The sequence below is a fragment of the Bos javanicus genome, chromosome 23 (assembly GCF_032452875.1).
Source record: "Bos javanicus breed banteng chromosome 23, ARS-OSU_banteng_1.0, whole genome shotgun sequence".
NCBI lineage: Eukaryota > Metazoa > Chordata > Mammalia > Artiodactyla > Bovidae > Bos > Bos javanicus.
Genome location: NC_083890.1, coordinates 41224540 through 41247253, shown reverse-complemented (window position 1 = coordinate 41247253; position 22714 = coordinate 41224540). Strand labels below are relative to the sequence as shown.

The window sequence follows — 22714 nt, the reverse complement described above, 5'->3', positions numbered from 1 at the left end:
GAGAGGTCCTTTGTTGATTCCTTCTGGTGAGTACTTCTGGGTTGCTGTTGACATTACCTCTGCTCTCTGGTAGTGGGATCTAGATCTTTCCAGATCATTCCAGTGCACCTCCAGTAGTTAGTGACCAGAAATTACACTCTTTGAACGAAGCAATCTAGTGGCTTTACTTTTTTGTCTTAGATAATTGAAGTATTCAGTTGTGAAATATGACATACATACAAACAAGGGCATAAAACAGAGGTGTTTAATCAGTTCAGTCGCTCAGTTGTGTCTGACTCTTTGTGACCCCATGAATCACAGCATGCCAGGCCTCCCTGTCCATCACCAACTCCCGGAGTTCACTCAAACTCATGTCCATCGAGTTGGTGATGCCATCCAGCCATCTCATCTTCTGTTGTCCTCTTCTCCTCCTGCCCCCAATCCCTCCTAGCATCAGAGTCTTTTCCAATGAATCAACTCTTCGCATGAGGTGGCCAAAGTACTGGAGTTTCAGCTTCAGCATCATTCCTTCCAAAGAAATCCCAGGGCTGATCTCCTTTAGAATGGACTGGTTGGATCTCCTTGCAGTCCAAGGGACTCTCAAGAGTCTTCTCCAACACCACAGTTCAAAAGCATCAATTCTTCAGCGCACAGCTTTCTTCACAGTCCAACTCTCACATCCATACACGACCACTGGAAAAACCATAGCCTTGACTAGACGGACCTTTCTTGGCAAAGTAATGTCTCTGCTTTTGAATATGCTATCTAGGTTGGTCATAACTTTCCTTCTAAGGAGTAAGCATCTTTTAATTTCATGGCTGCAGTCAACATCTGCAGTGATTTTGGAGCCCAAAAATATAAACTCTGACACTGTTTCCACTGTTTCCCCATCTATTTCCCATGAAGTGATGGGACTAGATGCCATGATCTTTGTTTTCTGAATGTTGAGCTTTAAGCCAACTTTTTCACTCTCCTCTCTCACTTTCATCAAGAGGCTTTTTAGTTCCTCTTCACTTTCTGCCATAAGGGTGGTGTCATCTGCATATCTGAGGTTATTGATATTTCTCCTGGCAATCTTGATTCCAGCTTGTGCTTCATCCAGCCCAGCGTTTCTCATGATGTACTCTGCATAGAAGTTAAATAAGCAGGGTGACAGTATACAGCCTTGACATACTCCTTTTCCTGTTTGGAACCAGTCTGTTGTTCCACGTCCAGTTCTAACTTGCTTCCTGACCTGCATGTAGGTTTCTCAAGAGGCAGGTTAGGTGGTCTGGTATTCCCATCTTTTTCAGAATTTTCCACAGTTTGTTGTGATCCACAAATCAAAGGCTTTGGCATAGTCAATAAAGCAGAAATAGATGTTTTTCTGGAACTCTCTTGCTTTTTCCATGATCCAGAGGATGTTGGCAATTTGATCTCTGGTTCCTCTGCCTTTTCTAAAACCAGCTTGAACATCTGGAAGTTCATGGTTCACGTATTGCTGAAGCCTGGCTTGGAGAATTTTGAGCATGACTTTACTAGCGTGTGAGATGAGTGCAATTGTGTAGTAGTTTGAGCATTCTTTGGCATTGCCTTTCTTTGGGATTGGAATGAAAACTGACCTTTTCCAGTCCTGTGGCCACTGCTGAGTTTTCCAAATTTGCTGGCATATTGAGTGCAGCACTTTCACAGCATCATCTTTCGGGATTTGAAGTAGCTCAACTGGAATTCCATCACCTCCACTAGCTCTGTTCGTAGTGGTGCTTTCTAAGGCCCACCTGACTTCACATCCAGGATGTCTGGCTCTAGGTGAGTGATCACACCATCGTGATTATCTTGGTTGTGAAGATCTTTTTTGTACAGTTCTTCTGTGTATTCTTGCCACCTCTTCTTAATATCTTCTGCTTCTGTTAAGTCCATACCATTTCTGTCCTTTATCAAGCCCATCTTTGCATGAAATGTTCCCTTGGTATCTCTAATTTTCTTGAAGAGATCTCTAGTCTTTCCCATTCTGTTGTTTTCCTCTATTTCTTTGCATTGATCGCTGAGGAAGGCTTTCTTATCTCTTCTTGCTATTCTTTGGAACTCTGCATTCGGAGGCTTATATCTTTCCTTTTCTCCTTTGCTTTTCGCTTCTCTTCTTTTCACAGATATTTGTAAGGCCTCCCCAGACAGCTATTTTGCTTTTTTGCATTTCTTTTCCATGGGGATGGTCTTTATCCCTGTCTCCTGTACAATGTCACGAACCTCTGTCCATAGTTCATCAGGCACTCTATCAGATCTGGTCCCTTAAATCTATTTCTCACTTCCACTGTATAATCATAAGAAATTTGGTTTAGGTCGTACCTGAATGGTCTCGTGGTTTTCCCTACTTTCTTCAATTTCAGTCTGAATTTGGCAATAAGGAGTTCATGATCTGAGCCAGTCAGTTCCCAGTCTTGTTTTTGCTGACTGTATAGAGCTTCTCCATCTTTGGCTGCAAAGAATATAATCAATCTGATTTCGGTGTTGACCATCTAGTGATGTCCATGTGTAGAGTCTTCTCCTGTGTTTTTAGAAGAGGGTGCTTGCTATGACCAGTGTGTTCTCTTGGCAAAACTCTATTAGCCTTTGCCCTGCTTCATTCTGTATTCCAAGGCCAAATTTGCCTGTTACCCCAGCTGTTTCTTGACTTCCTACTTTTGCATTCCAGTCCTCTATAATGAAAATGACATCTTTTTTGGGTGTTAGTTCTAAAAGGTCTTGTAGATCTTCATAGCACCATTCAACTTCAGCTTCTTCAGCGTTACTGGTTGGGGCATAGACTTGGATTACGGTAATATTGAATGGTTTGCCTTGGAAACGAACAGAGATCATTCTGTCATTTTTGAGATTGCATCCAAGTACTGCATTTCGGACTCTTTTGTTGACCATGATGGCTACTCCATTTCTTCTAAGGGATTCCTGCCCACAGTAGTAGGTATAATGGTCATCTGAGTTAAATTCACCCATTCCAGTCCATTTTAGTTCGCTGATTCCTAGAATGTCGACGTTCACTCTTGCCATCTCCTGTTTGACCGCTTCCAATTTGCCTTGATTCATGGACCTGACATTCCAGGTTCCTATACAATATTGCTCTTTACAGCATCGGACCTTGCTTCTATCAGCAGTCACATCCACAACTGGGTATTGTTTTTGCGTTGCCTCCATCCAAAGCCATTAAACATCCACGGGTGTTTAATAAACAGTCATAAAAGCAGGGGCCCTTCAGCGCACCTGTACTCTGCAGCCCCTCCTCCCACCTCGGACAAAAGCCCCACCCTTCTTGGTGCTCTTTTCCTTCCTCGAGTGTCCCCGGTTTTGCCATCTACCAATGCATTCCTAAAGGACAGCACTTAATTTGCCTATTTTTGAACCTCGTATAAATGGTGATTCTACTGCATATCTTCTGGGCCTTTGCCTCTGTAGTCCATTGCGATGGCCCACATCATTTTGTGGAAGCTGTGGGGTCATATACTGTTCCTGGGGTGAATCTTTTTTTTTTTTTTTTTCCCCTGGGGTGAATCTTAAGCCTGTTTCCCAGGCGCCTCCCTTGCCCTTGACCTCTTGCTCTACCTGCATGCTGGTTGTACCAGCATTAACATCGCTGAGGGTCCCTGATGTCGGTGTGGCCATATGAGCACCACGGTTCAGCTGAACCACATTGGGGACATCGCCTACCTCCCGAAGCTCATTCTTCTCCTTGTGAAAAGCTGGTCGAGATAAAAATGGTTGGAGCGTCATCATGGGGATCAGATGGGCTGATGGTAAGGGTGCAGTAGTCACCCAGTGGCAAGTGGGCAAGTACCATTGAGGGCACGTGCTCTGGGATCTGAACCAGAGGCGGGAGGCTGATGGAGAAGAGAAATGGGGGTGGGATGAGGGGGTGTATATTAGTTTTAAGAAGAAGGAGAAAACATGAGCCACTTTTTGAAATAAGGACAGTGAGAGCAGAAATGCCCCAGCGCCCCAGAGCTCCCAGTGCACCCTGCACACGGTTGCTGGTGAGTTTAGCTCACAGCTGGCTGTACCCAGGGCTGAGCAGGCTGCCTGTTGTGGAGCCTGGCTTCCAGCTCCAGGGAGAGGAGCAGGGGAGACGGGCGATGCAGGAAGGAGGTGGGCTGGCAGGGCAGGGAAAGGGCCTAGTGCAGTGCCTGGGGGCTGCTGGGGTGGGGGTGAGGTGGGGAGGGGGAGAGTGACACTGAGTTCCCACGCCCCCTGGGCACCCAGGGGTGCTGAGCCACACGGAGGCCCCGCCTGCTCTGTGCCTCTTCCCCGGCGAGGCAGCGTCGGGGGGGTGCGGGGTGACACTTTCCAGTGTTCCTCTGCAGCGCCTGCCGACTGCCCAGGGGGCGTGTTCCCAGTGTTGGGATTGGTCTCCCCAGTGATGAGCAGGAGGCTCTAGCCTTTCTCCCCTGGCTGCTTTACCTACACTGACCCCTCAGGTTCACGTGGAAACCTCCAGTACTCTTAACACCCTTGGTCTTTAGGAAGATAATTTTTCTCGTGGCATTTGGAGGTGTTGTGAGGATGTGCTTGTCCACTGATGAGGAAATGAAAGGTAGATAACTTAGGGGATGCTGAGTGCTGTCCTGATGGTTACTCTGCAGTGAACGGAAGGGCGGCTCAGAAGCGTCTTGGCAGAGCCCCAGTTCCAGGCTTGCTGCTCCCATTGCCCAGCACATCTGGGATTCACGTGGACCCTTTGCTTCTTACCTTTCACCTAAGGAAAGCACCGCTGCAGGTCAGGAGGGAGGAAGCGGGGATGTTTAGAGAATGTCACTGGCAGAAAAGGGGCTTGTGAAGGTGCTGAGTGTTAGAGTGTGACAAGTCCTCTGGGCCTCTGCCTGGTGGCTTTCCGAGAGGAATGGGAATGGTGTGTTCTTGGGTGGATTCCAGGGACTGTGGAAAGAGGCACTAGCAAGGACCAGGCACTTGTCTTTTGTGATAACTCGTGCTCGAGTAAGGCTAAGAGCACCTACTTTAGTTGGGAGGCTTCAGCTTAGAGGGGTCAAGAAACTTTTTGATGTTCATGCAGCCAGTGAGAGGTGGGACTGAGCTAGATGGTGTGTCCCCAGGGTCTGGAATCCCCCTTTCCAGGCCCCCCCATTGCACCCTGCTGCAGCCAGACCCCCTCCCAGCTCAGGCTCCTTGTGACGGAGAGGTTCCTATGTTGGGTCTCTTTTGTGGGTTCAATTGTGTCCGACCCTATGGACTGTAGCCCACCAGGCTCCTCTGTCCATTCAATTTTCCAGGCAAGAATACTGGAGTGGGTTGCCATTTTCTCCTCCAGGGGCTCTTTCCAACCTAGAGATTAAACCCATGGTGTCCTGTGTCTCCTGTGTTGGCAGACAGATTCTTTACCACGAGAGCCACCTGCAAAACCCAGGTTGGGTCTGGGAGGTGCTTTTGTGCTGGTGGCTCTTTCTGATCTGGCCCTGAGGACACAGGCTTGTGACACCTAATCTGTTCAGAGGAGACTAGCTCTGCTCCGCTGGGCAATGTCAAGTCAGCCACTGTTGGCAGACCCTTGGGAAGCTGTGGGCACGTCCTTGGCCTTTCTCTGTGTGGCCAGTGGCTCAGACACCTGTCTGGATCCTTTTCTCCAGCATTTCATGGTCACACAAGGTTCTGAGTCACACGGGGGCCCTGCCTGCTCTATGCCTCTTTCTGGGGAGGCAGGAGGGTGGGGCGGGTGATGCTCTTCAGTGTTCTCAAAGGTGGCGGCCGTGGGCACCGGAATTTACCTCCCTGAAGCGCAGATGCCCTCTCAGGCCAAGTTAGCCTAGATTTTCTGGCTCATCCTCTCTTTGGAACTGATGTAAACTGAAACTGCGGTAGGAGCTAGGAAGGGCCCCCAAGATTCAGCTGATGTGTGTCTTCGAGAGTCACGCAGTAAATTTGGTTGCTTGTGTTTTTCATGTGAAAGGTGGTTATTGCCTTGGTGGCATCTCCTACTCCCTGGGATGCCCAGGTAAATAGAGAGAGATCTTCGGGTGCATGGGGGAAGACTCTGGCATTGATGTTCCAGCACTTTCTGTCAGGAGTTGGCCCTCAGGCCAGATTCAGTCTGCTGCTGTTGGCTGCTTGCTCAGTTGCTCAGTCCTGTCCGACTCTTTGTGACCCCATGGACTGCAGCATGCCAGGCTTCCCTGTCCTTTGCTGTCCCTTGGAGTTTACTCAAACTCATGTTCATCGAGTTGGTGATGCCATCCAACCATCTCATCCTCTGTCATCGCCTTCTCCTCCTGCCCTCAGCCTTTCCCAGCATCAGGGTCTTTTCCAATGAGTCAGCTGTTTGCATCAGGTGGCCAAAGTATTGAAGCTTCAGTATCAGCATCAGTCCTTCCAATGAATATTCAGGGTTGATTTCCTTTAGAATTGACTTGTCTGATCTCCTTGCAGTCCAAGGGACTCTCAAGAGTCTTCTCCAGCACCACAGTTCAAAAGCATCATTTCTTCTGCACTCAGTCTTCTTTATTGGTCCAACTCTCACATCCGTACATGACTACTGGAAAAACCGTAGCTTTGACTATATGGACCTTTGTAGGCAAAATGATGTCTCTGCTTTTTAATATGCTGTCTGGGTTTGTCATAGCTTTTCTTCCCAGGAGTGAGCGTCTTTTAATTGCAAGACTGCAGTCACCATCTGCAGTGATTTTGGAGCCCAAGAAAATAAAGTCTGTCACTGTTTCCATTGTTTCCCCATCTATTTGCCATGAAGTGATGGAACCAGATGCCATGATCTTAGTTTTCTGAATGTTGAGCTTTAAGCCAACTTTTTCACTCTCTTTCACTTTCATCAAGAGGCTCTTTAGTTCCTCTTCACTTTCTACCATTAGTGTGGTGTCATCTACATATCTGAGGTTATTGATATTTCTCCTGGCAATCTTGATTCCAGCTTGTGCTTCATCCAGCCCGGCATTTCTCATGATGTACTCTGCATGTGAGTTAAATAAGCAGGGTGACAACATATAGCCTTGACCTACTCCTTCCCCAGGTTGGAACCAGTCTGTTGTTCCATGTTTGGTTCTAACTGTTGCTTCTTGACCTGCATGCAGGTTTCACAGGAGACAGGTAAGGTGGTCTGGTATTCCCATCTCTTTTAAGAATTTTCCACAGTTTGTTGTGATCCACACAAAGGCTTTAGCGTAGTCGATGAAGCAGAAGTAGATCTTTTTCTAGAATTCTCTTGCTTTTTCTGTCCAGCGGATGTTGGCAATTTGATCTGTGGTTCCTCTGCCTTTTCTAAATCCAGCTCGTACATCTGGAAGTTTTCAGTTCACATGCTGTTGAAACCTAACTTGAAGGATTTTAAGCGTTACCTTGCTAGCATGTGAGATGAATGCAGTTGTACAGTAGTTTGAACATTCCTTGGCATTGCCCTTCTTTGGGATTGGAATGAAAACTGACCTTTCCCAGTCCTGTGGCTGCTGCTGAGTTTTCCAAATTTTCTCATTCTACAGAAAGGATTTTTCTTGGCAAAAGACTTCTGAAGAGGCAGTAAAAAGTGGGTAGAACACTTATTGTTTAATGGGTATAAAATTTCAGTTTGGGATGATGAAAAAGTTCTGGAGATGGATATTGGTGAAATTCCTTTGTAAACCCTCCAGTGACAAGGACAGGTGGGTCTGACCAGCCCCGCTTTATAGCAGGATAAATGGAGACTTGGAGTGGATATGATTTTCTTAAAATTACCCAGTGAGTGGGAGGGCCTTCAGTCAGCCCCAGCTTTCTGAAGTTATCTTGCCATGGATGTCTGGGTCCAAAGGAGAACTGGAAGAATTGGGGTTGGATTTTTCCCAGAAGACTTTTTACTTTATTTTTAAAAGTTTTAATTAAAAAAAAAATTTATTTAGTTTTTGGCTGTGCTGGGTCTTCGTTGCTGCGCGGGCTTTTCTCTAGTTGCGGCTGGCGGACATCTCATATGGTGGCTTCTCTCGTTGCAGAGCTGAGCTCTAGGGTGCTCAGGCTTCAGTACTTGGGCACAGAGCCTTAGTCACTTCTCGGCCTGTGGGATCTTCCTGGACCAGGATTGGAAGCCACGTCTCCTGCCTTGGCAGGGGGATTCTTAACGCTGAGCCACCAGGGAGGCCCCTAGAGGCCTTTTTTAAATGGTACAGAAGTACGTGAAATGTTCGTTTTGTTCCTTTTATGTGTTCTGTGGGCCCTCCCACCTGCCCTGGACACAGGCGCAGGAGGTGGTGTCCGGACAGTGCTTGGCCTCCCTGGGGAGAGGGGCCCTAACAGAAATCTCCGCCTGTCTGCACTGGGACCCAGCTAGGGTCTGCGGCTTCTATTTGTCCTGGCTGCCCCTGTCATGACCGAGCTGGACGTGCTGCTACCTTCTGAGCCTCTGGTATCCACTCCCCACAGAAGCTGTTTCTGGCCAAGATAAGCCGACTGCTCGCTAATCACCCCCGGCCAACTACCCACCCCCACCCCAGCGCATCCCACCCCGAGCCCGCCGGCTGCCTGTGCTGTGGGCTGGGCTTCCCCCAGAGCCTAACCACACTCCCGGGGCCTCTCGTGTTTCTGAACGTGACTTCTCCTTTCAGCTTTTGTGTTTGCCCGTCTTGGTTTCAAACTTGGATAGGTTTTTGTTCTGCAAGGGGACACTCACCGTCCTCTCCTGGTCATCAGCATTCTTGTTGTGTGGTCCTTGGGCTGGAGGCTTTTCGTCATCACTCTGGGTTTTTCCATGCTCAGTCCTCTTTGTGGTGCCCGCCTCTGGTTCAGGAGCCCCGAAGGCAGCTCAGGGGACATGGGGACACCTTGAGAAGCCCCTGGGCTCTTAATGGCATCAGCTCCCTCCACACTTTTAAACCTACCTTGACCTCACATGGTTATGCTTGCTATGTCCATCTGAGGTGATTTGAGTTGACTTCTTTGGTATAAAGTGAACCCTTTTAAACTGGTCTGTAGGCAGTACCAGAATGGAGAGAGAAATCCACAGTGAAAGTGAAACCTTGTAGGGAGCTTCGAGTAGCTTCTTTAGGTGTTTTATTTTTAACTTCTAATTGATTTTTATTTGTAAAATTTATTTTGAATTTTTAGCAAGTCAACCAGGGAGGAAGAATGAGAGCTTGGCCTGCTGTTTCTTGGGTTCCTGTGTGCGTGCTAAGTCACTTCAGTTGTGTCTGACTCTCTGCGACCCTATGCACTGTATCTGCCAGGCTCCTTTGTCCATGGGATTCTCCAGGGAAGAGTACTGCAATGGGTTCCTCTGCCCTCTTCCAGGGCAGTCTTCCCAACCGAGGGATCAAACCTGTGTCTTCTGCAGCTCCTTCACTGCAGGCAGATTCTTTATGCTGAGCCACCAGGGAAGCCCTTCTTGGATTCCTACTAAGTTTTTTTCCAGGTTCAGAGTTGTATGCTTAGGAGAAAAAAAAAAACCCTAAGAAAACAGAAACTATAACTTTCAATTGTAAAAGTAATGCAGTTTCTACTGTCAAACCCAAGAAATTGTAAGGAATTATTGATAAAAGTCAGAATATTCCCTCACCAGAACATGTTTTATCAGCATTTTGGTGTATATTTCCATCTATACGTATACTTTGGAGAAGGCAATGGCACCCCACTCCAGTACTCTTGCCTGGAGAATCCCATGGACGGAGGAGCCTGGTGGGCTGCCGTCTCTGGGGTCGCACAGAGTCGGACACGACTGAAGCGACTTAGCAGCAGCAGCAGCAGCATACGTATACTTGTTTAACAAAACTGAGATCTTACTATTTCCTTCTGTTTCTCCTAACATTATACTGAAAGCATTTAAGCATTTTCCCATGGCATCAAACCAATCTTATAAACATCACACGGGTTGGCCAGAGATTGTTGAACCATTCCCCTTTGGGGGAATATATTTGCAGTTTTGCACTGTTAACAGTAATACATGTTTGTAGTTAAATCTTTGACCTCATCCATAATGATTGCCTGGAGAGAAAATCCTGGAAGTTATTGGATCAAAGGATATACATACTTTTCATTTCTGTATATGGGCAAATTATTTTCTAGGAAAACTTGTACTGGAGTAGGCATTCCACTGGCAGAGAATGAGTGTCTGTTTTCAGCATTTAGTTTTTATAATCACTGACAATTTGTTAAATGAAAAGTGGTAGCTTGCTGATGTCTTCATTGAGATTTGATTGCTGTGAAGGTTAAACATGTTCCCTGTGTTTATTGGCCACTGTTATTTCTCTCGTTAGTTCATGTCCTTCGGAAGTTATTCTGTGTGGTGCTTGCATTTTTCTTGTAGGTTTGGAAAAGCTCTCATAATGTTAGTCGTCTTCGTAATTGTAAATCTTTTTCTCCAGCAGGTTATTAATTTTGTTGATTATATGTATGAGTGTGTGTTTATGCAGGTTTTTAACTTTCATGTAGACAGATCTGTCTTTATGTTTTTTCACTTGTATGTGTATTACGAGTATTCAGTTTTCCTCTAAATCTGGGAGGAGACAACTTTTAATTTATCTGAAGCTTATTTTGGTGCAAGGTATGAGTGATAATCCATATCTGTTTCCAAAAGATCCCTTTCCCCCCAAATTTCAATATTTCTATTGAAATATTGTTCCTTTCCTCTGTGACATGAAATGCCGTCTTTATCATATACTGTATTCTCATATGTTCCTATCCTTTCTCTGGGCTAGCATTTTCCATTGTCAAATGCTGTTGGGATTAAAGTAACTTTGAGCCATCCTCATCACCCCTTTTGAAGATGCTTCTATACAAAGTTAAAAGTCATGTTTTCCAGGTGGAGAAAGAAAAATTCCCCTTGGAATCAATTCAGTGAAAAGACACTTTTGGGGCTTCAGTGACAAAAAACAAGTTGTATGAGTTAGGGATGCACTGCCCAAAATAAGACTGTGCACAGTTGTGAACATTCAGACAGGCATCCTGCCAAGTATTCTATGCACCAACTGAAGAATCCACAGGCCAGTGAGTTGTAATAAAAAGGGCTATTTTCATGTTCCCAGGCTCCTGCAGTGAAAGAACATGCACTGTTTTCAAACCAGATGCATCCGTCTGGTTTTTAGTTTCTACCACTTCCTGGCTTATGGGTTTATTCTTAGGACCACAGTTTCATGTTGTTCTGAAAATGAAGTATGTACCAGTCCCCAAGGTGCCTTTGGGGTTTGGGGTTCATCTGCCTTTTCATATCTCAGTGGGAACCACTGACCCTAGGATGGGTTTAGTTCACCCCAGTTGCTCAGTCGTGTCCGACTCTTTGCAACCCCGTGGACTGCAGCATGCCAGGCTTCCCTGTCCATCACCAACTCCTGGAGCTTGCTCAGACTCATGTCCATCAAGTCAGTGATGCCATCCAAGCATCTCATCCTCTGTTGTCCCTTCTTCTCCTGCCTTCAGTCTTTCCCAGCATCAGGGTTTTTTCGAAAGAGTCAGTTCTTGGCATCAGGTAGCCAAAGTATTGGAGTTTCAGCTTCAGCATCAGTCCTTCCAATGAATATTCAGGACTGATTTCCTTTAGGTTGGGATACCTAGGCATTTTCCCAACTGTGAGGTGACCAGTAGTCCCTAATTCTGGGTTCTATTGGTTCCATAGAAGTTCTTCAGGGGTTTTACAAACTGTGAACCACAATTAACATTTTAATCAGCTGAGAGAGCGTTTCATTGCTTATTTTATATGTTTGGGTTCTCCGTAAGAGTTTGTCTTGCCTGACCTGGAAAGACCAAGGTCTCTTGGAGTTCCAAAGTCATGTAGTTCTGTAAATTCCTCATGCTGTCAGCTCACCCAGAGGTAGCCTGGGGTGTCCAATTCTGTGTTCTTGATAATTGTTGTTATTTAGGGTTGTTTCCAAATTTGCTGGTATACTGAGTACAGCACTTTAGCAGCAGCATCTTTTAGGATTTAAAATAGCTCAGCTGGAATTCCATCACCTCCACTTGCTTGGTTGGTAGTGATGCTTCCTAAGGCCCAGCTGACGTCACAGTCCAGGACGTCTGGCTCTCTGTGAGTGATCACACCATCACAGTTAATTAAGAAGAAAGGAAACCTGGAGAAAACCCTAAGCCACCAACTGGCTGAAAGTTGATTCAGGGGTTGGGCCCTTGTCTTCTCCTGTTTTTTACTTTTGTCCCCTTGGCTGCCTGGTGGCCTCAGAACCGGCTCCTCCTCGTGTTCAGGTGTGGGGCTCCTCCATCACTCACCTTTGTTCCTTCTGGAGTAGTTCATGATCATGAGCTATATTCTTTCTATCCCAGGCAGGGAACGTGGTGACGGGAGAGATGGTAGAGGAGCTTATTCTTTCTGGAGCAGATATCATCAAAGTGGGAGTTGGACCAGGTAAGACTTGCTGGGAGGATTGGGGTCTAACACTGGGAGATGCCCAGAAGGGACCTCAGGAATGATCCAGCCACAGGTTTAAAGCACATTTCTTTTGGAAGTGTTGTTGAGCTTCTGATCAGAAGAGGCTCCTGAATAGAAATATCACTGAGCTGCTTTCTGATGCCTCTGGGAATTTCTGGATGAACTTGAATGTGGTTCGATTCAAATAAGGTCTTGGTTTCAGAACATTCCTGTGGAAGAAAAGAATGAGAGTCATGAATGATCCCATTCACCTTGAAGAGGAAGGTGAGGGATGAAGAGCTCACAGGGACAGTTAATGGATGTGAATGACTCCAGTTTATGTGAATGTTTGAGGGACCCCAAACATTACAAATAAGCATGCAGCTGAGGCCACATTTGAACTTGACTCATGGCCCAGGCAGTTGTCACCTTTGGCTCTTCAGCTGATACATATCCAGCTCAGATTTTGCTGCATCCTCCCAGGCCTTCTCTCCCAGGGCCAGCAGTGGCATTCTGAGTGGAGGAGTAAGGTGACGCCTTTCTACCCTCTTCTGGGTAGATCTGTTTCTCTCAGGGCCACTTGATGCTGACCTTCCCTTTTGGCCAGACAGGTGCATGAACTTCCTTATTTTTAATTTCTTCATAATAAAAATTCCTCCTCGCACATCCATGACTAACCAAACACTAAAATGGGAGAGAAGGAAAAGAGATATACATTTTCACTTGGGAATAAAAAAAAACAGCAAAGTTTTTTTTTTTTTTTTTTTTTAACAAATACCATGCTCTCAGAAGACACTACCAAAAAAGGAAGCAAACCATAATCTGCGAGGGAGGCAGAAAACTTGGTTGTGTTGTGACCTGGCACAGTCGTCAGCCTTGAGGGACCTGGATGGGCAGGAAGAGACTCTTCGGGAAGGAGAGCCCTGTAGGCTTGTAAAAGGCCCTAAGCATTTTTTTTTTCTTTAAATAATTTTATCTTTATTTTTGGCTGTGCTGGGTGTTTGTTGCTGTGCAGGCTCTTCTCAAGTTTTGGTAGACGGAGGCTTCTCTCTAGTCGTGCTGCAGGGGCTTCTCATTGTGGGGGCTTTTGTTTCGGAGCGCAGGCTCCAGGCACGTGGGCTCAGTAGTAAGGGCTCCCGGGCTATAGAGCACAGGCTCAGTAGTTGTGCCACATGGGCCTAGTTGCTCCCCGGCACGTGGGATCTTCCTGGACCAGGGGTCAAACTTGTGTCTCCTGCCTTGGCTCAGCTCCTTACTACTGAGCTCCACCAGGGAAGCGCATGTGACAGCGTTAAATAAGGTTCATCATAGAACAACTCCTGGGACCTGGGGGAGAAAAGCATTAAAAATGTGCCCCACGGCCACCGGGGCTGGGAGGAAGTGGGCACCCAGTTTCTCCTTTTAACCTGGGGGTTCATCAGGACCACTCCCCCGCCTTGTCCCCCACCCATGCAGAGCTCCAGGCCACTGCAGCTGAGTCCCTGCCTGCCAGGATCTCGCAGTGGAGTGGGAAAGGAGAAAGGCCGATTCTGAACCAGAACCAGAGGTTGTAAAGCTCCAGTTGTGCCTCGCACAGTGCGTGTCTGGGGCAGGGGTGCCTTGGTCGGGAGGGAAGTGCCACAGCCCCCAGGGAGCGAGTGGCTGTGTTATAAGGATGGACAGAAGGAGACGGCTCCTCCCTGCAACTGGATGTGGGGGAAGGCAGCTCCCCTGGTCCCGGTGTCTCTGCCGGAGCCAGGCCTCAGAGTATATATATAGCCTTGGCTCTTGACCTGTCGGGAGAGGTTTGTGGGCAGCTGGGAAGCCACTGGTGATGGTGGGGGAAAAGGAGAGGAGGCAGAGGCTTTGCACGAGTCTGGTGGGAGTGGAGGAGTTCATGCCCAGCTTTTACACGGGCCCATAGGCAACACCCCCAGACAGGCAGGAGGGACGGAGTGAGTGAGTGAGTGGTGAAGCGGTGGAGACAGGGACGTGACTCATTCATTCTTGAGTTCACGCATTCTTTCAGTGACTATTTATAGAGGCCTTATTATACACAAAGCTATGTTCTCAGTGCTGGATCCACAACAATGAATATCCACGGAGCTTACCCTCCAGCAGAGAAAACAGATCCTCAGTTCTTACACAAATAATGACTTAAATGCTCTTTTTGAAATGAGGCTGTGACGAACAACGTGCCTGAGGCAGTGACATTGAAGTTGAAGCCTGGAAGATGAGAAAGGGTTGGCCAGACCAGGGGGTTGGTGCAGAGGGGAGCGCTCGGGGAACAGAACATCACGTACAGGGGATCCCTGAGGTGGGAGGAATGGAAAGGTCAGCGAGGCTGGGGGGTGCCGAGTGGGGCGGGCAGAGAGAAGAGGGGACAGGCGGGTAGACAGTACAGAGTGTGAACTGGGCGGCCTCGGAGCGGGCGCTGGTCTGCTGGGAGGGAAGGGGAGGTTTGAGCACGGAGATGTGCTGGAGAGGCCCGTCTAATTTGGCCTGGACCTAACTGGGCTAATGCACTGCAGACAGTGAACTAGAACTGGAGTTGACCATGGGGAGGGCAGAGGTCTGGGGGGATGAAGGCATCAAGGTGGCTGGTTTGAGTTCTGCAGTGGAAGCTCACCTCAGAGGCTGGGCTGGACAGGGTGAGAGATGGACCAGGAGAGGGTGAGGACCGGGAGGCTGGCGTGTGTAGAGGCCAGAGCCGGGTCAGAGGGAGGCTGGACCGGGAGGCTGGCATGTGTAGAGGCCAGAGCCGAGGCAGAGGGAGGCTGGACCGGGAGGCTGGCATGTGTAGAGGCCAGAGCCAGGTCAGAGGGAGGCTGGACCGGGATGCTGGCGTGTGTAGAGGCCAGAGCCGAGGCAGAAGGTGGCTGCTAGCATGCCCTGAGCACTGGCCTCCTTTGCTCAGTGGATTACTGGAGGCTGGGCAGTCTTCATCCCTCATGCCATTTCATCTCCATCACAGCCCCATGAGGTCAATGCTTTCATTTCAACCTTTTAAGCGACACACTGAGGCTTAGAGAAGTGAGTCATTTGACAGAAGTTGAAGGTCAAGGAGGCTCAAGGCCATGGGAGGCATCTGAAGGTCCCTTGTGGTTGTGTGGGAAGTGAGGGAAGGTGGGAAGGAGTGGAGTTGGAGGCTGAGAAGTCAGTAAGAGGGAGCTGATGTCGTGGAGAGTGATGGTGACCGGTGTAGTGGGGTGTGTCCTGGACTTGAGCAGATGAGGGTGATATGGCCCAGAAGGGATGAGTGGCCAGGACAGCGGTTATACCCACCTCTGCTGAGCTGCGGGGGGCTGCTCTGCCCCGCGCCCCACCTCCCCCCTGCTCCGCCCCCAGGAAATGGGGGTAGGGCTGTGTGATGGGAGAGGAGGCTCATTGTCTCGAGTCCTGCTCAGCCCTAACCATCTCTCTCTGGGGTCCCCCTCCTCCTCCATCCAGGTTCCGTGTGCACCACCCGCACCAAGACAGGGGTAGGCTACCCCCAGCTGAGCGCTGTGATCGAGTGTGCAGACTCGGCCCACGGCCTGAAGGGGCACATCATCTCGGTAAGTGTCCCGACAGGGCTGGGAGGGGACGTTTCCGGGAGGCCCTTGCTCCCCGGCCACCCTTCACCTCGTTGGTGACCCTGCAGTCTCGGGAGCCAGCTGGGGACCATGCTCGCAGTGTTCGGTGATGGTGACACTCAACAGAGATACAGGCCCTACTGCCTAGGGACTGCAGAGACGGGGGCGGCTCCTTGGTCAGCAACTACTCTGTAGTCAGTAATAGCTGGAGGTGGTGCGTATCATGACGGGATACATGGGGAGCTTTGAGAAAATGAGAGGGTCACGTATTTGTTTGCTAGGGCTCGATGTAACAAAGTGCCCCTTACCAGAGGAAGCACAAGCTGGAATCAAGACTGCTGGTGGAAGTATCAATAACCTCAGATATGCAGATGACACCACCCTTATGGCCGGAAGTGAAGAAGAACCAAAGAGCCTCTTGATGAAGGTGAAAGAGAAGAGTGAAAAAGTTGGCTTAAAACTCAACATTCAGAAAACAAGAGATCATGGCATCTGGTTCCATCACTTCATGGCAAATAGATGGGGAAACAGTGACAGACTTTATTTTTTGGGCTCCAAAATCACTACAGATGGTGACTGTAGCCATAAATTAAAAGATGCTTGCTCCTTGGAAGAAGAGTTATGACAAACCTAGACGGCATATTAAAAAGCAGAGACTTATTTGCCAACAAAGGTCTGTCTAGTCAAAGCTATGGTTTTTCTAGTAGTCATGTATGGATGTGAGAGTTGGACTATAAAGAAAGCTGAGCACTGAAGAATTGATGCTTTTGAACTGTGGTGTTGGAGAAGACTCCTGAGAGTCCCTTGGACTGCAAGGAGATCCAATCAGTCCATCCTAAAGGAAATCAGTCCTGAATATTCATTGGAAGGACTGTTGCTGAAGCTGAAACTCCAATAGTTTGGCCACCTGATGCAAAGAACTGACTCATTGGACAAAACCCTGATGCTGGGAAGGACTGAAGGCGGGAGGAGAAGGAGAAGGCAGAGGATGAGATGGTTGGATGGCATCACCGACGCAATGGACATGAGTTTGAGTAAACTCTGGGAGTTGCTGATGGACAGGGAGGCCTGGTGTGCTGCAGTCCAGGGGGTCGCAAAGAGTTGGACATGACTGAGTGACTGAACTGAACAAATAAGAGAAGTATATTGTCTCACTCTTCTGGAGGTCAGAGGTCCAAGATCAAGGTGTCAGCAGGGCCACGAAGCCTCCAGGGAAACCCCCGTTCCAGCCTCCAGAGTTTCTCGTAGTTGCTCAGCTAAGGGCACCAGAGCTCTGGTTTTCACAGGGCATCCTCCCCGCATGCACGGCTGCCTTTGTGTCCAGATTTCTCCTTTTTATAAGAACATCAGACTAGAGCCCACCTTCCTCCAAGGTGACCTCATCTTAGCTATTCACATCTGCAGTGCTGTCAGTGCTCCGGCCGGTCACCGGTTTCTGTAGTGAGCGCGATTCGGTGCGATGCTGGGGGCATAAGTTAGATTATGCAGGTGGAGGGGTATATGGATGGAGGTGAAGAGAGTCAGTGATCTAACAACACTGTTATGGAGCTCCTCGAGGGAAAACACCCCAGTACTCAGCGACTACATGTTACAGATTGAATCTGTGTCAATTTAACCCTCATTTTATCCGTCATTCTCCTCTACCTTTATTGACATGTCCATCATTCAAGTAGTCATCACATCTGTCTCCTTCTAGGTGAGATGCTCAGAACAGGGCAGAACTTGTCAGATACAGTTGGATGGACTTGGACAGAGCTATGGCTTCAGTTTATGTGAGTTATACATGTATATCCTGAAAGTGAAAGTCTCTCAGTCATGTCCTACTCTTCGCAACCCCATGGTCTGTACAGTCCATGGAATTCTCCAGGCCAGAATAGTGGAGTGGGTAGCCTTTGCCTTCTCCAGGGTATCTTCCCAACTCAGGGATTGAACCCAGGTCTCCCACATTGCAGGCAGATTCTTTACCAGCTGAGCCATAAAGGAAGCCCGTATATATATCCTATAAACATTTGAATTATATATATTTAATAATATATATCTAAATTCTGAACTTTTGGCATGTTTTTAGCAGTGCTATAACAATGGACTCATATTAAATATAGTAAATTAAATCTTCAGTCCTTTTCACTTGTTCAGTTGCTAAGCCAAGCTCTCACATTAAATAATTGACAGGATATTTTGGTTAAAAAAAAAGGTGGGTATAGTAAATTAACATATTCTGGTGGAATGATCTGTTATTGGTTTTGGTTCAGCATTGAAACTAGTGAGATTTGATTTCTGGACCTGCTTTGAGGACATAATTTGTTGTTGTTCAATCGCTTAGTCGTGTCCGACTCTTTGCTACCCCATGGGCTACAGCACGCCAGGCTTCTCTGTCCTTCACTGTCCCCTGGCATTGCAGAAACTCATGTTCATTGAGCCAATGATGCCATCCATTCATCTCATCCTCTGTTGCCTCTTTCTCTTCCTGCCCTCAATCTTTCCCAGCATCAGGGACTTTTCCAGTGAGTTGGCTCTTTGCATCAGGTGGCCAAAGTATTGGAGTCTCAGCTTCAGTCCTTCCAGTGAATATTCAGGACTGATTTCCTTTAGGATGGACTGGTTGGATCTCCTTGCAGTCCAAGAGATTTTCAAGAGTCTTCTCCAACACCACAGTTCAAAAGCATCAATTCTTTGGCACTCAGCTTTCTTTATAGTCCAACTCTCACATCCACACATGACTACTGGAAAAACTGTAGCTTTGACTAGATGGACCTTTGTTGGCAAAGTAATGTCTCTGCTTTTTAATACACTGTCTAGGTTGGTCATAACTTTTCTTCCAAGGAGCAAGTGTCTTTTAATTTCATGGCTGGAATCACCATCTGCAGTGATTTTGGAGCCCCAAAAATAAAGTCTGTCACTGTTTCCATTGTTTCCCCAACTATTTGCCATGAAGTGATGGGACTGGATGCCATAATCTTTGTCTTTTGAATGTTGATTTTTAAACCAGCTTTTTTACTCTCCTCTTTCACTTTCAACAAGAGGTTCTTGAGTCCCTCTTCGATTTCTGCCGTATGAGTGGTGTCATCTGCATATCTGAGGTTATTGATATCTCTGTCAGCAATCTTGATTCAAGCTAGTGCTTCATCCAGCCTGGCATTTTGCATGACTTACTCTACATATAAGTTAAATAAGCAGGGTGACAATGTACACTCTTGACGTACTCCTTTCCCCATTTGGAACAGTCTGTTGTTGCATGTCTGGTTCTAACTGTTGCTTCTTGACCTGCATACAGATTTCTCAGGAGGTAGGTAAGGTGACCTGGTAGTCCCATCTCTTGAAGAATTTTCTACAGTTTGTTGTGATCCACACAGTCAAAGACTTTAGTGTAGTCAATGAAGCAGGTGTTTTTCTGTAATTCTCTTGGTTTTTCCATGGTCCAGCGGATGTTAGCAATTTGATTTCTGGTTCCTCTGCCTTTTCTAAATCCAGCTTGCACATCTGGAAGTTCTCAATTCACAGACTGTTGAAGGAGCCTAGCTTGGAGAATTTTGAGCATTACTTTGCTAGAGTGTGAGATGAATGCAATTGTGTGGAAGTTTGAGCATTCTTTGGCATTGCCTTTCTTTGGGATTGGAATGAAAACTGACCTTTTCCAGTCCTGTGGCCACTGCTGAGTTTTCCAAATTTGCTGGCATATTGAGTGAAGCCCTTTCACAGCATCGTCTTTTAGGCTTTGAAATAGTTCAGCTGGAATTCCGTCATCTCTGTTAGCTTTGTTCATAGTAATGCCCCCAAAGACCCACTTGACTTCGCACTCCAGGATGTCTGGCTCTAGGTGAGTGATCACACCACCATGGTTATCTGTGTCATGAAGACCTTTTTTGTATAGTTCTTCTGTGTATTCTTGCCACCTCTTCTTAATATCTTCTGCTTCTGTTAGGTCCATTCTGTTTTTGTCCTTTATTGAGCCCATCTTTGCATGGAATGTTCCCTTGGTATCTCTAATTTTCCTGAAGAGATCTCTAGTCTTTCCCATTCTGTTGTTTCCCTCTATTTCTTTGCATTGTTCACTTAAGGCTTTCTTATCTCTCCTTGCTATTCTTTGGAACTCTTCATTCAAATGGGTGTATCTTCCCTTTTCTCCTTTGCCTTTCCCTTCTCTTCTTTTCTCAGCTATTTGTAAGGCCTCCTCAGACAACCATTTTGCCTTTTTGCATTTCTTTTTCTTAGGGATGTTTTTGATCACCGCCTCCCATACAGTGTTAGGAACTTCCATCCGTAGTTCTTCAGGCACTCTATCAGATCTAATCCCTTGAATCTCTTTGTCACTTCCACTGTATAATCATAAGGGATTTGATTTACGTCATACCAGAATAGTGGTTTTCTCTACTGTCTTCAATTTAAGTCTGAATTTTGCAATAGGAAATTTGTGATATGAGCCACAGTCAGCTCCCAGTCTTGTTTTTGCTGACTGTATAGAGCCTCTCCATTTTCGGCTGCAAAGAATATAATCAACCTGATTTCAGTATTGAGGGTATATAATATACTTTAAAAATCCCTACGAGCACACAGTCTCTTTCAGATTTTACTACAGCATCTGAGCCTTGCCGCCAGTGCTTCCCCCACATGACTTGATAAACCGAAATGAAGATCTAGGTCTTTGATTCGTGGTCCCACGCTCACTTCCTGTGCTCCTTCTGGTTTCTCATCCAGGCTTTCCGTCCATCCATCCATTCAGTTAGTTCGTACTCATTGAGCATCTACTGTGTGCTCGGGGCTGGAATAAATGACCGAAGATTTATCGGGTGCTGATAGAGTCCTTTCCCAGGTGGTGCTAGTGGTAAAGAACCTGCCTGCCAGTGCAGGAGGCATGAGATGCAGCTTCGATCCCTCGGTTGGGAAGATCCCTTGGAGAAGGGCGTGGCAACCCACTCCAGTATTCTTGCCTGGTGGGCTATCGTCCACAGGGTCACGCAGAGTCAGACATGACTGAAGTGACTTAACGTGTGTGCACGACAGTTCTAAGTTCTTCCACTCAATATCATTCTTTTATCTTTTGCCTCAGTGAACAAATTAAGACCCATTTGTTGAACAATTTGTGCATAAAAGGCTGACATAGAGCCATCAGCCTACATTTACGGAGTGAGTTGATTTATGGAGTGACATCATTGGAGTTACCAAACAGGGCTGTCCTCCAGGGTGGTTCTTGAATGCTCACCATAGCCGCCTCTTGGGCTGGTTGTATGACAGCAGGGAAGCTTTTCACCATACACATTCCTGGCCCCCATTCTGTTTAATTAAGAAAAAGTTTTTATTGAAGTATAGTTGCTTTACAGTGCTGTGTTTCTATTGTACAGCATAGCCACATGGATACACATATCCCCCTTCCTTCCCACATAGGTCACACAGAGCATTGAGTGGGGTTCCTGTGCTATGCAGTCGGTTCTCACTAGTTATCTGTTTTATGCATAATAGTGTATAAACGTCAATCCCAATCTCCCAATCCATTCCACCCTCTCCTTTCCCCCTTGGTATCCCTACATTTGTTCTCTATGTCTGTGACTATTTCTGCTTTGCAAATAAGTTCGTCCGTACCATTTTTCTCGATTCCACGTATATGTGTTAAGATATGATATTTGATTTTCCCTTCTGACACAGGTCCATCTGTGTCTCTGCAAATGGCTCAGTTTCAGTCCATTTTATGGCCGAGTAATATTCCATTGTGTGTGATTGTGCGTGTGTACCACGTCTTCTTTATCCGTTCATGTGTCAATGGACATTTAGGTTGCTTCCATGTCCTGGTATTGTAAATAGTGCTGAAATGAACACTGGGGTGCATGTATCTTTTTGAATTACGGTTTTCTCTGGTTATATGTCCGGAATGGGATTGCTGGGTCATATGGTAGTTCTATTTTTAGATTTTTGAGGAATTCCCATACTGTTCTCCATAATGCATGTATCAATTTACATTCTCACAATCCTGTCGAATTAGACTCTTCACAGTTTGGCCCCTAGAGCACCATATGTAATTAGTCATAAGTCTCCATTCACCATCAGGAGTCTTAATAACAATTTAGACCTTATATATATTCCTTCAATGGCTACCATTTCTAAACTTCAAATTAATGACATTTTACTGTGGACTTACTCTGAGATTGCATATTTGTGTCTTTCTGGAAATTTCATACTTGCTTAGTTTATAGGACTTTGGGGGGAGTAGGGGTGGTAGGCTTGTGGTGACTTGCACCACAAGTCACTCTGAACATCAACCTGGGATCTCCTTACCCAGCACCCTCTAATGTATAGCTTCTGTCAGCCATTCTCTAAGTGTGTGTCCAGACCAGCAGTGCCAGTATCAGCTGAGAACTTGTGAGAAGTTCTCAGGCCTCATCTCGGACCTAGTGAATGGGAAGCCCTGAAGGTGAAATTAACAAGCCCTCCGAGTAACCTGGGTCTGTTCTCAAGCTTGAGAGGCACTGGCTTCTAGAGTCGAGGCTCAGCACACACAGGCTGGGTCCACGTGCCAGAGCCATCTTTTGACACCCACAAAACAGCTTCTCTGAGTTTGTCAGGGACAGTGACAGCCCAGGCTGGTGGTCCTGATGCTCTGAGGTTCTTATTTTTCCATTGATGGCCAGAGCTTTTGTAGGTAAGGCTAGAAATTCAATTTATAGCCAGCAGAGACCCCATGAAGTTCACAGACTTACATAGGTTCTGCACCCCTGACTTCAGCTCATTCCTCTGATCACCTAAGCATCTTGTGGTTCAGAGCAGCTGTTTTCTTTGCTATCTGTCTAATGGAGTTTCACAAACAGGTTTTTCCCGCTTGCCTAGAGTCCTAAACCCAGTGGAAACCTGTCAGTTGTTTGGATCCTGCCACTTTGTCTGGTTTCCTTCCAGC

At 46.9% G+C, this 22714-nt stretch overlaps 1 protein-coding gene across 4 annotated transcripts in view; it reads left to right on the top strand.

The window, feature by feature from the left end:
* The window catches only part of GMPR (guanosine monophosphate reductase), a 60479-nt gene that overhangs the window by 20986 nt on the left and 16779 nt on the right, over positions 1 to 22714 (top strand). For all 4 annotated transcript variants that reach the window (XR_009732965.1, XM_061398811.1, XM_061398809.1 and 1 more), the window contains 2 exons: positions 12193 to 12274; positions 15707 to 15813. Coding sequence is in view for 3 of the 4 variants with exons in the window: in XM_061398811.1 (XP_061254795.1) it covers positions 12193 to 12274; positions 15707 to 15813 (189 nt within the window). In the remaining variant the exon portion in view is untranslated. The remainder of the gene's footprint in view (positions 1 to 12192; positions 12275 to 15706; positions 15814 to 22714) is intronic.